The sequence below is a fragment of the Neofelis nebulosa genome, chromosome 3, assembly GCF_028018385.1.
Source record: "Neofelis nebulosa isolate mNeoNeb1 chromosome 3, mNeoNeb1.pri, whole genome shotgun sequence".
NCBI lineage: Eukaryota > Metazoa > Chordata > Mammalia > Carnivora > Felidae > Neofelis > Neofelis nebulosa.
Window position 1 is genome coordinate 190,740,539 of NC_080784.1, and position 18,081 is coordinate 190,758,619.

The following is an 18,081-nucleotide window of genomic DNA, read 5'->3' on the forward strand; positions in this document are numbered from 1 at the left end:
ATGAAATAAGCAGGACACTACTGTCATCATGCCACTTCACTACCCAGAAACGTTAATTAGATCCTCATCATTCAACTCTCTTACAGATTCTTGTAATTCTTCATAGTCTGGCCTCTCTCACATTTCCAGTCTGGTAAATTTTCTCTGGAATCCACTGTGCTATAAAATGAAGCTAGCTGCTAATCTCTGATTGTGACCATTGCTGAGACAATTCATGTGGTTTCAAATGACCACATGTGGGGGAAGAACCTTGTTTTATGTCATTCATTCATTCATTCATTCACTTATTCATTCAACAAATAGTTATGAAAAGCCTATAGTGGCCAGGAAGTCTTCAAGGTCCTGGGGATACTGTGAGAAGATAGCATTTGCATCTAGAACAGAATTATGAGAAAGAGCAAGAAAGAAGAAGGGGCCACCTTGAGGGAAAGAGGAATCACGAAACACAAAGGCCTTAGGCAGGGATAATCTTGGCTTATTAAAGAACTAAAAGGCTATGTCAGGAGAGAGCTGTGGACACAGGGGGTAGGGGTTCAGAATAAAATTGGTCTCATTTGAGACCAAGGAGACGCCAGTGAGTGGTGAGGAGTTTAAATGTCATCCCCAGTGTAGCAGACAACTATTGAAAGGCCATCGCAGGGAAGTTGCATGAAAAATATACTTTTTAATCTGGCTACTGTGTACAAGCAGACTAGAAAGGTATAAAAGTAAAAGCAGGAAAATTAGATGAGAATCTGTTGCACGGTGGCTTGGGTCTATGGCTATGTTAGGAGGCTTGGTGACAATTAGTACTATAGAGGTTATATGTTAGAGTTAACAGAAGTTGATGGCGGGATTATATTGAGGGCTCTTGCATATTTTAGCACATTGTGGACACTCAATACATGTTGATTGAATCACTGAAGGAATGATTGAACTACTATCAATCAAACCCAGATTCCAGGAAGCATTCACTAATGACCTCCACCCACCTACTTCTCTATTCCTCTCTCTCTTTGAAATTCCCAGTGCTCTCAAAACATTTTCCCGTGAACACTAATCTTCTTCTGGGGATTTATGTGCACTCCTTACCTCCCCATCTATACTATAAGTTTCTTCATGATATTACCCCCCATAGTTCCTTGCATATTTGGCATGGCACATAATTAATGTCAACCTTTTTGAAGGATGAATGAACACATGCATGAAAGCAATGAAATGGAAATTATGTGAAAGTCAAAGTTCTCAAATAAAGAAATGATTACTGAGCTACATACAGCATCTGAAACCTGAGGACCTTTCCAGATGGATTAAACCATTCTGCAGCTTGGTTACTTTAGGCTCTGCCTTGCTTGAAAGCCCGGGACTAACTGAGTGACCCAGAGTGTCTCTGTTTCAAAGAACCACACCCAAAGAGGCAGAGCGAGGCTGACTTGTGTGAATCAGGATGGGTTCTCATGGCTGCCTCTGTCACACACCAGTTGGCGACAAGTCTCTAGCCATTCTGAATCATGGTTTCCTCATTTGTCAAAGAGGCCTAACAATAGAAATACTTCAGAGCTGGTTTGTGAAGAAATATTACCAAGTGCTCTTATGAATAAAGCTCTTGCTATGTGTCCTACAGTCCCCTGAGTGCTTTAACTGTACAATGTACTCACCTATTTATTGCTCTGGACAACACTAGCAGCTACACACTTTTATTAACCTCATTTTATAAATCACAAATATGAGGCACTTGCCACAGCATGCAACACAGAAAAAAGCAGTCTGTAAATACTAGACATGAAAAAAAGTTCAAAACTAGATATGCAGCCAGAACACATGGCTTTTAAAAACCAGGTTTGCTGCTGTTTTTGACCACAGATGAGGAAACATAACCTCAATTTTCTCGTTTTTAAAATGGAACAATACAAGGACTAGGTGAGACAAAGTCTGTGAAAATGCAAATCTATGTAAAATTATAACAAAATCCCGCATAAATGTAGGTGTTTGGAAAGTGTTAGAGGTGATTTTTAACTCCTATGTGTAAGCTACCAGCCCATTTAAATGCAGTGTTTTTAGCAGGAAGCATCATATGGATCTTCAAAGGGGAAAACTGCCCATTTGCCATAGTTTTGTTACTTCAGTGAACAGTCTTTGTGAGAGTCATGGTCTGTGACTTGTTTGTGTCCAGCAGATTGACAACTTTAAGTAAAATGAATACCTCGGTAGCTGAAGATGTAGGTTCATTTCTAGTCTTATCTATCGCAGGGCATCTGGGCCAGTTGGTTAAAGCATTACCCGTGAGTGCTCTTCCCCCACTTATAAAGCACCCCCTCCTCCATTATCTTTTGTGATCCTCCTGGAAATGCTGTAAAGAAGGAACATTATCCCAGTTCTTTCTTCTCCGAGGCTCCATCTCTTGTAACTCCTAGGTTAGTCCTGGGTTTACAGGAAACACCGCCTCTGCATCTAATTGCTTCTGACCACTAAAATGAAAATAGAGTGTCCCTCGATCTGATCATTAGCTATGTCTTCTAAATTGTTTCATGTTCCTTTTTAGTATTTTGAAATGTACTTTCTTCAGAATCCTTTCTTACTGAAAATTGGAAATTCAGAGATAGGAATGCTAATGAAAGCTGCCCTTTCCTTCCGAAAGAGAAGTTTCTTTTTCTGTACATTAAACATACACACACACACACACACACACACACACGGACATATCTCAAGTGACTTGGGCCTGATGAAGTAGAGTCTACCTTTGTGGCTTTAGTTTAGGGGGTAGCTTTTCTTTTCCTAATAAAAGCAGTGTTTCTTATTAAAAGCTATTCATATATTTTTTTTTTTTTTTATTTTTATTTTTTTTTTTTTTAAATTTTTTTTTTCAACGTCTTTTATTTATTTCTGGGACAGAGAGAGACAGAGCATGAATGGGGGAGGGGCAGAGAGAGAGGGAGACACAGAATCGGAAACAGGCTCCAGGCTCCGAGCCATCAGCCCAGAGCCTGACGCGGGGCTCGAACTCACAGACCGCGAGATCGTGACCTGGCTGAAGTCGGACGCTCAACCGACTGCGCCACCCAGGCGCCCCAGCTATTCATATATTTTAACTGTGTGGTGGACATAATAATGGCCCTCCAAAGATGTCATCCTAATCACCAGAACCCATGGCTGTGCTAGTGACATGGCAAAGGTAATTAAAGTTGCTGATGAAATTAAGGTGCTACTGAGCTGATCTGAAAATAGGAAGATTATCCTGAATAATCCAGGCAGGCATGATGTAATCACAGGATGAGGGAAAGAGAGAAGCAGAACAGTCAAGTTCAGAATAATGCCAGAGAAAGACTCAGCTGGCCATTGCTGGCATTGAAGTTGGAGGTAACCACAGCCAAGGCATGCAGGCCGACTCTAGAATCTGGGAAAGGTCAGGGAACAGTTTCTCTCCTGGAGACTTTTAAAGGAACACAGCCCTGCCAACACCTTGATTTTAGCCAAAGGAGACCCATTGAAGACTTCTAACCTTGACAGCTGTGAGATAGTAAATTTGTGTTTTTTTAAGCCATCAATTTTGGGGTAATTTTTTATAGTAGCAATAGGAAACTAATACAAACTGATTTCAGCATTAGAGTCATATAAGTGTAATGATAGAAAACAAGCAATCTCCAGCAGAGACAAACTACTGACCGATTATAGGTTCTGGGAAACATGTAATTCTCAGAAGAGGAATGATTCCCTTTCCAGCCCTCTAAGCCTCTGACCTTGGAGCTGGGATAGGGAGAAAAGTTTTCCCTTACCTGTCTTTTTTCCAAATGAAATTTAGTCCCTTTTACCAAAAAGATTCATTCGGATGAAGCCCCCAGCTTCACCAGCTGCTAGTTTGTAGTGGATATTGCAAAGAAGTCTTAGATGTGTCTGATTTGAGAGCACTACTAAGAGCTAGCACTCATGGGCAGTACCTGGACATATGTAACATCAGACTTGGCCTTCATGCCTCATTCGCTATGTCTTCTCTTTCTTGTGGATATTTCTGATCTCACTAGAAGAAATCTCCCTCTTCTATAGGGCACAGTCCCTCCTTGCTTCTGTCTTAGCTATTGTGCAGATGTCTTATCTTCCTGTTAGGGTGGAGAGAACACTGGACTGAGGGTCTAAAGACTTGGCTATGAATTCTAGATGTCAAGCCTGGGCCAGGCATTTAAAGAGCAATGCCTATCTACCAGGACCCACACCCTACATCCTAAACATTTACTGTGTAGGCATTCACTGAACATTTCCTGTTGCTTCTTCATCCCCAGCAGGAATGTGCACGCGCTAAGCTCAGTGTAAAAGGGACTTCTGTTTTCACTGTGGTCTCACCTATTCTGACTTTGCAGATGATAGAAATGACCTCAGTGATAATTGTGGGGTGTGTGTGTGTGTGTGTGTGTGTGTGTGTATGAGAGAATGAATGAACAAACAAACAAGGGGGATTTAGAAGTGCTTTCAGAGAGGGTCACCTGGGTGGCTCAGTCAGCTGAGTGTCCAACTGGCTCAGGTCACGATCTCATGGTTCATGAGTTCGAGCCCTGTGTTGGGCTCTGTGCTGACAGCTTGGAGCCTGGAGCCTGCTTTGGATTCTGTGCCTCCCTCTCTCTCTGCCCTTCCTCTGCTCATGCTGTCTTTCTCTCTCTCTCTCTCTCTCTCTCTCTCTCTCAAAAAATTAATAAATTGTTAAAAAAATTAAAAAAAAAAAAGAAGTGCTCTCAGAGAAGGACCTGGAGACTTCAACAAATATTCTTCGCAGAATGGGTAGAGCAATATCCATGGAGATGCCGTTCTTAGGCTTTTACAGCCATCTGCTCAATTTCCAGGCTTTGGTTGAGAAAGTGGAGGGAAAGAGACAGTCTGTATTGCTAGTTATAGGGACCCCAGAGCTTGATGGACCAGGGAAGAGGGATGAGTTCAGGAAGAATTAACCCTTTGCTCAACCCTTTCCTATAGTCTGGTTTACTTCTATTTTAGATCTTATGTCCCAGGAAGTCTGAAAATCTCACAAGCAGAAAACACATTCAGCTCTGTGTTCTTGACACTCACAGGGCATTGCTTACCTCTTCCCTCATGTCTCCCCCTTCTTTTTCTTCTCTTCTCGCATCCCTTCAATTCTTCTTCCTCTCCCTTATCTCCTGAGCCCCTTCCCTCATCTCATTTGTCTTTTCTTTGCCCTCTTGATCTCCTTTCCAGGAAAGAACTTGATAATAAGCATGTACATTTCAAGGTGAGGTAAGTGCCACACCACCTGCTACCTTTCTGGAAGCCATTTGCATTTTTTTGCCATTTGCATTTTAAATCTTGTCTCTCTTTGTTTTGTAGGGCCACAATAAAAACAAAATAAAACAAAAGTAGTGATCTTTACAAATGATACCCGATGGATGTAAGAATACTGAAGCTTGAGTGAGAATTTCTGAGGCTAAATCCCAGCTCCTTGACATCTAGCATGTAATTGTCAGGGAGGAAAAAATATTTCTTCTACCCTCTTAGGTTCAGTTTCTGGAGGCCTGCAAATTAGATAAACAAAAGCCATATTAATAGAAGAAAAGGCATACCGTTTTTATTTTATATGTGTGGACATTCACCGAAAAGAAGTAAAACTCAGAAGCAAGCAATTAGATTCCAAGGCTTATTGCCACTTTAACAAAAGAAAGGGAGTTTGGGCTTCAAGGGATGATAAATCGTGGGGAAATGACTAGGAAGTATATGAGGGAAACTAATAAAAGACAAGGCTTCTTTTAGTTAGGATATTTTATGCAGACTGATCATGGTGCTGACTCTCAATCCCCATTGATAAGAGTAGCTTTCTGATTCCTTGTACAGAAGGGTTGGGCAGCTTCACAAAGGGAAATTTATGCCACGGTTGGGGAGATAAGAGGAGGACTGAGAAATCTTGCATTTGCTGATTCTCACATGCCTTGAGCTCAACATAATCATTATGCCAAAGTAGCATATTTTGGAGTGGCATATTCTGATTTTTTTTCTTTTTATAATCTTGGGCAAGTTACTTAAGCGCTGGCATTCCAGTGTCCTCATCTATGAAATGGGATTAGTAATTATACCTAATGTTTGGTGGGTTGCAGTGATTCAATGAGAGAGTTTGTGTAATGTGCACAGTACAGTTACATGGAAAAGGAAACCAGCTCAGGCAAAAAGTCATAAACTGTAGGGAGATTATATTCTTGGGAATGTTTCCTGGTTGAATTTCCAAATAATATGCTAATTTGTTTTTATATACTGCATAAGTTTTGATTATACATGAGACCTATGTTCAAGATACATTAGTGCGATATTGCTAGAGATTTCTTAAAGTGGAAGCTATCCCCCCCCCCCCACTTGCGGACTCAATAGGCACTCAGGCCAGAAGATTGGATGCTTAATTGTTTAATGGACAAACATATACATATTTTAAAGAAATCCATTCCAGATGCATTTAGGAACCTTTCAGAATGAGCCCTGCAGCTAAGTGAAACAGCGTGAGTCCTGACATGTTTGAGTAGAAAGTTTATCCGGAGAACATTTAGGGATCTTTCCAAGTAATTGAGAAACCCCAAGACAGAGGGACGTGATATAGTTTGGGGTGGAGGTGAGCACTGGGGATAAAACTGAAGGCACAGGGAAGCGAATAGCTTTCGTCATTTTGGTGAGAAAGTCTTAAATTTAGAAGAGATACTGTCACACACCAACCCTGTCCTCATTACTCGCTCTATTAAGATGTTAAGAGGCCTCTTAACAACAATTTTCCAGCCCCATTTTTCTTCCCTGCTTCAGAGGCCTCAGTGCAGCTATGCACTATGAATTATGCCTTAATGTGTGCCCATTTCTACTCCTGGGAAAGTCATTCCTCCTCTCCTCATTTGTTTTTACAAACCTAGATTAGGGGCACCTGGACGGCTCAGTCAGTTGAGCATCTAACTCTTAATTCAGCTCAGTTCATGATCTCATGGTTTGGGAGTTTGAGACCTCAGTCCGCTCTGTGCTAACAGCATGAAGCTGGCTTGGGATTCTCTCTCTGCCCTTCCCCCATGCTTTCTTTCTCTCTCAGAATAAATAAATAAACTTCCAAAAATAAAATAAAATAAAACCCTAGATTAAGCTTCTATCTTCAGTGGAATCTTCTAGATAATGCCAACCCCATTGAGGCCTTGCTTCCCCTACATCCTACTTCCTGTGTGTGGAATCTGACACCCGGGATACCCAAGTTCAAATCCCAACTCTGCCAAGTCCTATCTACAAGACTTTGGGCTGATTGCTTAATCTTTTAAAGCCCAAACTTTCTCCTTGAAACCAGAGCAATAATATAGATCTCATAGAATTATGAAAAAATTAAAGTAGTTAATAGGTGTGAAGATTTTAGAATAGTGCCTGGCACTTACACCTTCTGCATAACTCTTAGCAGACATAATGGAATAAATCAGGTATAAATCATGGCTGTGCCGCCTTATTGAACATAACTTTGTAAAAATAATCTAAATGACCCTCAGCTTTATTTATTTTTATTTTTATTTTTTATTTTTTTGCAATAGGAATAATAACACTTCCCTTATTAGTGTAGGGTAAGATTAAATAAATTTATACATGTAAAATACATAATATGGTACTGGGCTTAGAGTCAGTGAGAAGGAGATGTTAGTTTATTCCTTTGACATTCTTTTCTTTTGGTATGGGAGACAGATCTTTGCTGGACATCCACCACAATGTGCAAAAAGGAGTGAGCCTAAGAATAAGGAGAGGAAGTCGAGGCATATTTTAACGTAACAAACTAGGTTGGGGCTAAGAAGCTAGTGTAATAAAATTATAGAGCCATCACCTGGATTGATTGATTGATTGATTGATTGATTTTTAACTTTTTTTTAGGTTTATTCATTTTTTGATACAGACAGAGTGTGAGTGGGGAAGGGGCAGAGAGAGAGGGAGACACAGAATCTGAAGCAGGCTCCAGGCTCTGAGCTGTCAGCACAGAGCCCGACATGGGGCTCAAACTCACGGACAGTGAGATCATGACCTGAGCCGAAGTCGGACGCTTAGCCAGCTGAGCCACCCAGGCGCCCCTGGAATTATTTTTTTAGAAACACATAGCCACTTGTTCTTTCCCAAGATTGCCCTAGAAATACACTCTTCCTCAGGTGTCCCCCAGTTCCCTAGACTGGTCAGATGATAATGAAACTCATAGTTGGCACTGTTAGCTTCCAGAATCCTGCTGTGGAGGGGTGCCTGTGACAGAGCCCCTGGCATTCTTGAGAGCCAGAAGATCCTGTAGCTGGAACTAACAGGACGAGCTTAGAAAACCAAGTGGTAGAGGTGGCTAATGCAGATGGGGGTCGGCTGGGCTGCCAAGACTCTCAGTTCATGGATCTCATGTTAGGAATGCCATCGTTCTGAAGCGAAGTCCTGCCTGGAATCAACAAAATTATGTCCGTGGGCCTTTTTGTGAATTTCAAAGATGGTGGGGATGTCTTTCCAGGAAAATGAGATGTGACAATTTAAAAATTCTTTGCCTAAGTCTATAAATCAAGAATTCAGTGGAAAACTATTTTCTGAAACCTGCTGAGGGGTGTAAAAGGAGAATCATGAATTTCGGAATCAGACAAAGCAGTGTTTAAATTCTGCATCTTGGGGCAGAATTCTGCATCTTGGATGGCTCAGTCGGTTGAGAGTCTGACTTCGGCTCAGGTCATGATCTCGTGGTTGACGAGTTTGAGCCCCGCATCAGGCTCCGTGTTGACAGCTCAGAGCCTGAAGCCTGCTTTGGATTCTGCTTCTTTCTCTCTCTCTGCCCCTCCCCCACTCATTCTCTGTCTCAAAAATAAAATAAACATTAAAAAAATTTAAATTCTGCATCTAGAGGTTTTTAGCTGTGTGACATTGGTCAGATCATATCACTTCTCTGTACCTTAGTTGTTTTTCTTTTTTAAACTTTAATATGACATTGTATAGGATTAAAAGACATAGTTACAGCTAACTTGACCTAATTAATTTCTCTATTTTTTTTTTAACCTTTGGATGTCCTATAGCCAAATGTTTGCAGGAATTTCAGAGAATGGATACTTAAAACGTTTCCTTACCAGTCATCTTCCAAGAACTGCTTCCCCTTCACTGGCTTGCTGACAAACTGAAAACAACGTGTTTAGATAGATAGGTGGTTGGGCAAGTAGACAGATATTGCCCATAAACATATAACCTAAAATGAAAAGCACCATCATAAAAGCCAACTTGGTGGCCCAAGTGTATTACAGGTGCCCAGAGAGGGTGCTAGGACCAGCGAGGAGCAAAGTCTCTTCATCTGTCTAGACCCACCAGAGCCTCTAAAGTGTTGGCCTTGCCACCTGCTGAGCAGGAACCTGACTCAGCTTTCCACAGGTAACTCTATTAATAACAAAAAGGGGGGCAGGTGCACTCCCATCCTGAACTTGGAAAACTGAAACTCAGAGATGCAGCGGCTTCCCCAAGGTCACACAGCAAGCGAGAAGTGACAGAACCAGGATTTAACCTAAGACTGTGTGCCCCAAAGCCTGTGTATGATGTGTAACTTCTAATAATAATGAGAGCTACCGTTTTTATGGTTACCTCTTCTATAAAGTCTCCCTCCCATTATCACCACCCATCTCTCCCCATGTGGAGCTGGCCCTTCATTCTTGTGCCCCCACTGTACTTCACAGAGAGATCTCTTCAAGTGCTAGTGCATTTATCAGTCAAGTTCGAGTTCATGCCTGCCTCCTTTATTATATCATACGTCCCCACAGGATAGGATTGGACATCATTTGCCATTTTATCATTCATGTACTGTTGCTCGTAGTACCAGGTTAATAAATGTTAATAAATAACAAATGAGTGAATGAATGCCTATTGCCTACCAAGCACTCAGCCCACCACAGCTTTGACAGGATAACCTCTTTATGGTTCAGTTTCCTTGCCTATAAAATGAAGATGATCATAACACCTACCAAACAGAGTTGTGGGGATGAGTTAATTGTTGATAAATTACATACTCTTGATGAGCACATACTAAATGCTCAGTAAATGTTAGCCATTATTACCACCACACTTAATTCCCACAATTCCCTTTATGTTTAAAAAAAATTTTTTTAGACTTATTTATTTTTGAGAGCTGGAGAGACAGAGCATGAGTGGGGGAGGGGCAGAGAGCGAGGGAGACACAGAATCCAAAGCAGGATCCAGGCTCTGAGCTGTCAGCACAGAGCCTGACATGGGGCTCCAACTCACAGACCATGAGATCGTGACCTGAGCCAAAGTCAGATGCTAACCAACGCTAACCACCCAGGTGCCCACCCCTCACAATTCCCTTTAAATTTTTTTAAAGTTTATTATTTATTTTGAGAGAGAGAGGGAAAGTGTGAGAAGGGCAGAGAGAGAGAGAGAGAGGGAGAGACAATCCCAAGCAGGCTCTGTGCTATCAGCACAGAGCCTGTCGTGGGGCTTGAACCCACAAACTGTGAGATCATGATCTGAGCCAAATGGAGAGTTGGAAGCTTAACCAACTGAGCCAGCCAGGCACCCCTAAATGGAGAACTTTAAATAAGGTATTATAATCTCAGTTTCACAGAAAAGGAACTGTTTTCAGAGAGACTAAGGTTCTTGCAGAAAATCACATAGCCAGAAAGTAGCAGAACCAGGAAATGTCCCCCAGGGTCTAAGATATTTTTCATAAACCCTTATTTTCATAGTGAGTTCCAGGGCCTAAAACCTCTTTTACATACAGGGTCCCAAATGATTCTCTTCACCAGCACTGTGGGCCTGGGCTTCAGCCTAGAGGAAGAAATTGGCAGGTGATTAAACCAATGTGGTCCTGATAGCCCAGAGTCCTAGACCATTCCACAAAGCTGGCTAGGATGTTTGGTGGGTTTTGTGGCAGAACACCCCATGGGATCCTTCAGGACACCCTAACCCACCCTTTCCTGATAAGAGTCATCTAGCTTCTTGTTCTTGATCCAGAACGCTCTCAATCAGACTGTCCACAAGAGAGCATTTTTAAAAAACACCCCTGGGTGATTTTTATGATCAGGGAAGTTTGTGAAACTTGGCTTTGAAAGGAGGATAGTTCAGTCCCCCTCCAGCGGGCAGTTACTGTTCCTCCAAGGTTCTGCTCTGCCCCCATCCTCCACCCCTTCATGTTTGTAAATATAAGGACTAAATCAGACTCCCTAAAAATGTTCTCCTGTGTCAGCGGGGACCACATAGCCCCAGTGGGGTGGCAGGTGGGAGGCGGCTTAGATGTTCCCGGGTGACAAAGACACTGAATCATGGTTCTTTTGCTCCTGCACTTTTCTCCCTAGAAAAAAGTGCCCACGGGCTTCCATGGGGGGCTTTCTGGAAGGGGCTGTAGGCAGCAGCCGAGAAAGCCGATTTTGTCCCAGCATCCCAAGAGGGGGCTGAGCTGTCTGGCGCAAGCTCCGGGAGGCGAGAGCCGCTGCTTTGGCGAAAAGGGGGCATTCGCCGGCTTCCCAGGCAGCAAACTAGCCCGCAGCCAGCCTGCCCAGCCCGCGCCGCGTCGTCAGCGCGTGGAGCGCGGCCGTGCTCTCCGGGGCAACTTTCCTGGGAGTGTCCCTCCTCTCCACGGACACAGCAAAGTCCCCCGTTCTCCGACAGATGCTCCCCTCGCAGCCCTAAGTGCAAGGACCCGCTGGCGGCCGCGCAGAGCCCGGAGGCCGGCGCGCTGTGGTTGGGGGGAGCCCCCTAGGAAATGCCAGCATCAGCATGAGAGGCTGGACTCCAGCCCAGGTCGGTCCTCACCCCGGGGGGCCGCTGCTCCGCCCGGTGCGTCTGCGAGGAGCTGCTCACTTTTCCCCCTCGCGAGTCTTTGTTCCAAGCCAGAGCTTGCTCGGATTCTCTAATTAACTCCCTCCGCTCCAAAGGGGGCCGGAGGCTGGGATGCTCTGCCAGCTTGAAAGATGTTGACTCTCGAGTGGGAGTCGGAAGGACTGCAAACAGTGGGTATTGTTGTGATTATATGTGCATCTCTGAAGCTGCTTCATTTGCTGGGACTGATTGATTTTTCCGAAGGTAAAGTGGTCGCTCCCACTCTGTGCGGTTGGTCAGGTCTGGTTCAGAACTGGATACAGACGCTGCAGAAGTTGAGGAGGCTTACTTAATACCCAAAGTCAAAGTTTTAAAATATTGCATGCTTGACATGGAGCAGCCTAGCACTGGACAGTTCCTTTCTGTTTACCGAGATATTTGACATTGGGAGGGAGGAGATACTGTACCCGCGATCTTTCTGTTTGAAAGCTATTGAGTGCAGGGTGATATTGTGGGTTAAATATATTTCCATGGTGCCAAGTTAGGACTCTACTCTGGGGTGGTAATACAGGTTGTTTTTTGGTCATCAAGTTCATGATGGCTACCACGCCTTAATGTCATTAAGAATTCCATTCTCTGGAGGAGTACCCTGATTTGTGAGGGAAATATCTGTGTGTGCCTCATTAGTTAGGAGGTGCGGGGGTGGAGCTGAGTTGTTGATTATGATATAAAATGGGTAAGCGTTTCGGTTAAAATTGAGTTAATGGGTGCTTAGCAAAAATGTGCTTCGAACACTTAATTTGCAAAAGTGTTTCATTTACATTTCCCAGTGAGCCACTTTGCTCATTTGTCTTTTGAGTGGGAGCTCCTATGCACGGGACATCGTTGTTGCTACCAACAAGTATTTTATCCACCTAATATAAATTTTACTACTCATATCAATTTTATTATTCAAGGATGGGGGTAAAAAATGTTGATTAACTTTGCTTTAACAATTTGAATAGATGTGTATGTGTGTGTGTATCTGTGTGTGAATATATATATATATATATATATATATATATATACACTCTATATATGCACATGTATTTTTTCATGAAATAGTTTTTCTGCTGAAATGACATACTTTGAATCATTTAAACCTCAGCATTCAAGATCAATTCTACATCTAAGTTCTCCTTTCTTCTCAAGCGAAAGAATGGAGTTCCTAAGACACTTGCTAATATTCCTTCTGGATCAGGATTCGATCTTCTATTGCCGAGTTATTTATGACTATTCACTTCTCACATTGTGTGTAATGTTGGAAGATGATGGAAATATTTAGCCTGCCCATGCTTAGCTAAAATGACATCATCCCAGACTACATCCGGTACACAGGTTGTTTCTGCTAATATGTTATAATGGTCAATGTATTTTATCTTTAGGAAGTCTTTTTTTTTTTTTTTAAAGTTTAAAATGTTTGTTTGTTAGGTTCTAACTGTTTAGATCACTATAAGAACGTAAGAAGTTCCCATTTGATTTTCATATCGTCTTGTAAGTATTCTCACTCTGTGGCAAGTTCTGTTTAGGCACACAATAGAATAATGAATTGGGATTAAATAAAACTTCAGAAATTAATTTCTTCCTTTTCTCACATTACACGGTGATTGTATTTAACCCCTGGAAGGAAAACAATGCATAAGCAAACTTCTTCAAGTACTACACTATAATCTTGCATTATTTTGAGATTCTGCCTCAGTGTACTAACGTTGTTATCATAATAAAATGCAGATGAGATCATTGCAATTTCTTTGATGGAAATAATTTCCTTCTGTTAAATTTTATCACTATATTAGTTTTTGTTCTCTGAACTAGGTTGAGCCATAGTCACCCAAATTAAGTGCATAATACTCAACATAGCTTGGTTTCATAGCTAGATGTAGCATTCGCTAAAGGAAAACAGCCATGGGGGTATTGAGGAAGTCAACCTTCACAGAGCTATGGGGTAGCACACAGTTCTTTCATTGCCAATGTTGACAAGGTACACGTTTAAAGTCAGAGTCCCCAGATTTAAGACCCCTACACATGACTCAGCTTTTATTCTTTAAGTTCATTTTTATGTCACTTAAAGTTGACAGTTTTCAGATGAAACCTTCAATTTGACTTCCAACAATATGAAAAGTAGAATTGTAAACCAGACTCCCTCAACTAGAATCACAGAATTTTGAGCTAGTCCAAATGTCTTTCTTGGGATGGATATCCATATTCATATTCTATTACTACCTATATCCATATATGAATCTATATCTCTTATACACACACCTACATATAGATGATGTACCTACACATTTATAGATATTATTTAAAATGTTGAATAAGCTGGGGCAAACTTGGATTCAATATGTAGGCCTTGATCATGTTAAAATACAAAGATATAGGTTACCATCATGCACGAGGTATAACCAATTTTACTTCACAAATCAATCCTTTTTTGTTATGAAGCTCATATTAGAAAATTCTGCTCGAGTTCAACTCTTTCATTTTATGTAGGAGAACAGCTACAGCCCAGAGAGGTTAACTGATTTATCAGAAGGCAAAACTAACTGAAGGAGAAACAGGACCAAAACTAAGGACTACTGAGCACTTTATGGTTCTTTTCCTACTATAACACCCTTTTTACTTATTTCTCTTCCCTAATATTGGAAAAGAGAGTTAATGAAAACACATGTGGGAAATGTTCTGAATTCTGGAATCTTGTCCTGAACTGTCTACTAACACGCTGAAGAATATCTGAGGGAAATACATTCACAAGAAATAATATTACACACTAGCCACACAGTTTCTGCAAGGCATTGAGCCCAATACAAGTGTGGGACCCAAGAATGGCATTTAAGTGAGCTATGCCTGACCACTGACTGTATCATAGAGTGAAGCCAGGATTAGAACAAAAGCAAGCCAACTGGGTCCTGATCGTCTTTGCCTCTAAGACTTGCCCAACATTTTGACTGTGACACATAGTCAATGGCAATGAATGCATAATCCAGGTAGAATCCAACAGTGAGATCAAATAAGACCATAAGAACTCTGGCCTAAGCCACCTGTCTGTGTTTTCTAAGGCTGTGGCATATCCGAGCAGAAACAGACTTAGGGTGTATGATCTCCAGCCAGGTGGAGGAATAAGAAAAAGGCACAAAATACAGAGAAAGTCACCAAATATCATCCTTTCTACCTGCAAATGATAAGGTGTCCCAAAGGGCTATCCCCATGTATACTGCTAAACTTTTCACTGACTACACTAGAAAATACAGCCCAGGATAAGGCCAGGGAACTAACCATTCTTTTTCATGGAGAAATGAAGATGAGACCCGGAGCAGAGCTGTGAGCTTTTAGGCCACGTTGAACTTTTATACTATCCTCATGGCAATGATTCTTCTCTGGTACAACTGTAGAGTATTTTATTTAGTATGACTGTGCATTGATTTACTTAGAAAGCAGTTCTGAGTCTGTTTGAATGAGAGAGTCTATATTAGTGTTGGGATAAAGCAATGCTACCTTAGTATCATCATCTCCAATGGCTAGTGAAAATTAGCCATGGGTAGAAAAGAATAAAGGGAAACATTTCTGCTCCCACCTAAATGAGATTCCGATTTTGATAAAATCTTATTTTAAAAATGTAATTCTCTTTCAGTTGAAATTCAACATTTAGAAAACAAAAGCAATTTGTAAAGAGGATTCAAAAGACTAGTGGGATTTTAATATGATGATTTGAGGTTTTCCACATAGCCACTCACTACTAAGGAGAAAAAGGAGGAACACTCCGAAAGTGAATCTCACTGTGTCATAGATTAGTCTATAATATATTTCCTTTTGAGTTCTAAACATGTGCAGATTTCTCTGTTAAGCTGAGACAGTAGAGAGGTGTGCAAGATGAGCATTAAAAGAATGTACCCTCAGTGAACTTACAGTCTAGGAAAAGAAACTAATTACCAAACAAGACAGAAGGGGATGAACTGACATAAGCAAGAAATGGCCTGTAGAGGCATAAATGGGGCGGTGCCTCTTGAAAGGGCTCAGAGGAAGGCTTCATGGAAGGTAACCGTTGTACAGGACTTTGCAATGTGAGAAGGACTTCCCAAATTGGAGGAGGGGAGAACATTCTAGGTTAAGCAAAGATCTTGAGCTGTGCCCCTAAGCACTGACAAGAGGTAGCTTTCATGGATAAGGGCAGTGGCTTTTGCACACATGGGTGTTGAAAGTTGAAATGGGAGATATAGCAGAGGGGGTGACTTGAAGCTCAATGCTAAGAGTGTATGCTTGCTCTTGAACCCGTGAAGAACCACTGATTCAAAGTCTTCCACTGTGGGGAAACAAATGAGTAACGTAGCAGACCACTGTTTTAGGTGGGTCTATCTGGGAGTAGGTGAAGATTTGTAGTAAAATAATGGAAGCAGATGCTAGTAATGCTCTTGGAATAATTCAGGTGAAAGACAATAGGGCAAAAATCTATAGATTCCCTTTCTCAATAAAATACATAATGTGAACTGTCAGTTTCCAGTTTTTCCAGAAATTCGTGTTTAGTATAACATCCTTGGCCTGCACTTGTTCCGGCACAGCATAATTATATTTTATTTTAGGGCAACGTTTTAGACTTTAAATATCTTTTTTAAGAGAAGAGAAAAGAAGTGTGAAGCACACAGAGGTCATAGTTATAGATACGGTAGTGCCACTTACCATAGGAACGTAACAGTTCTGATATGTATACTGACATCTTGCAAGGTCTTCAATTATTTTGAACTTTTTATTTTGGAAAAAGGCACAGAGAAAAGTGTAGAGAGTAGTGTAATGCACTGCCCCACACCCCTCAATAAAGACCATCACTTTGCCATTTGTGTTCCAGCAGTGACTTGCATTTAAAAAATATTTCTCTATTGTCTACAATATTCCAGGCACTCTGCTAGGCCCAGGATACCAAGATGAATTAAAGATTGTCTCTACCATCACAGAACTCTCATTTGTATAAGGAGATGGGAAATATAAACAAAGAAAAGGCGATGCATTATGGTAGACAGATCAACATAAGTCCAAGATATAGAAAAAGAATGGAAAGAAATTAAGTCCAAGTGGAAAGGCTAGAAGTGATCAGAAATGACTCCCTGGAGGAGTTGGCTTTTAGCTAGATTTTTATGGATAAAGAAATTTTATCATAGTCATATGCCAGCAATGGTGTATTCAGGGCTCTGGGTAAGGTAATACCATAGACCAACACAGGGACGTGATACACAATGTGGAATTCCTGGAGCAATAACAACAAAAAATGTCAGAGGGAATTAGCACAGGTTTATTCCTTCTCCTTGATGACGTAATTATCCGTGCTATCTACCACAATGCTTGGTGTATAGAAGACACTCAAAACATCACGGTGTGAGCGCCATTTAACTGTCACAGAAGAATGGTGCCTGTGCACTTCTACGTACGCTACATAATTGAGGGCCTCCAGTGCCTCTTTCAAGTTTCCATGGTAGCCTGGAAACTGTTGATTAGTTGACTACATTGTTTTATTTTTTTATTTTTTTCTATGAGGGAGATTTCAGATCAAAATCCCACTGCAGAGTAGAGATACCCATGTACCAGAGGCATCTGGAGCAGCTGTTCATTAGAACCCCACGGCCATGGGAAATAATTCCAAATGCGATACCCAGCAGTGAGTTGGAAAAGCCCAGCTTACATGGGCTTTGATTTGGCAGGGAAAGTAGCCCTTTCAATTTTACAACTGGAAAAAAAAAAACACATAAATGTACAAGTGAAATTGAACAAATATATATCAAGCACCTACTGTGTGAAGGAGGATAGAGGACAAAGGGGTATTTTACTGTCCTTAAAAGTTTTCAAATTGAGATTTTTTTTTTTCCAATTAGACTCCAAACATGAATAACAAATCCAAGACTAAAAAGGGTCTGGTGAGAGGGAGAAAGGGTTTTGGAAAACTTGAAGAGAAGAGCCTTCCCATCCAGTTGGAAGTTTTCAGGGAAGTCTGCAAGAAGACACAGTGTGGCATTGGATCGAAAGACTGACAGATAGAAACTGGAGGCTGTGAATTGTAATTTAGAAAAGAACAGTCACTTCCTGAAATCGTTGTTTGTAATCAGTTTCCTTCTAAAAGTCCATTAATCCATTTAAGACCCCAAGTGTCTGCTCTGGATCTGGCATCATGCTCAGTACTGATTGGTTTGGGGAATATTATTTTTCAGTTTTGCTTACTTTGGGAACCCATTCCCCACCCCAGCTAGAAACAGAGAGCTGGAATCTTAACGGGGAGGAGAGATGAAGGTGAAGAAGTTGTACATTTCAATGGCCTCTAGC

At 41.5% G+C, this 18,081-nt stretch overlaps 1 protein-coding gene across 2 annotated transcripts in view; it reads left to right on the plus strand.

Annotated features, from left to right (window-relative positions):
• Positions 1–18,081, plus strand: part of KCNIP4 (potassium voltage-gated channel interacting protein 4) — a 543,363-nt gene that overhangs the window by 304,277 nt on the left and 221,005 nt on the right. Inside the window, exon 1 of one of the 2 annotated variants that reach the window (XM_058722967.1) lies at positions 11,475–12,006. The exons of the other annotated variant lie outside the window; for it this stretch is intronic. Within the exon in view, the coding sequence (XP_058578950.1) occupies positions 11,895–12,006 (112 nt within the window). The 5' untranslated portion in view covers positions 11,475–11,894. Of the gene's footprint in view, positions 1–11,474; positions 12,007–18,081 lie in introns of those variants that run through there. 2 annotated transcript variants of the gene reach the window in all.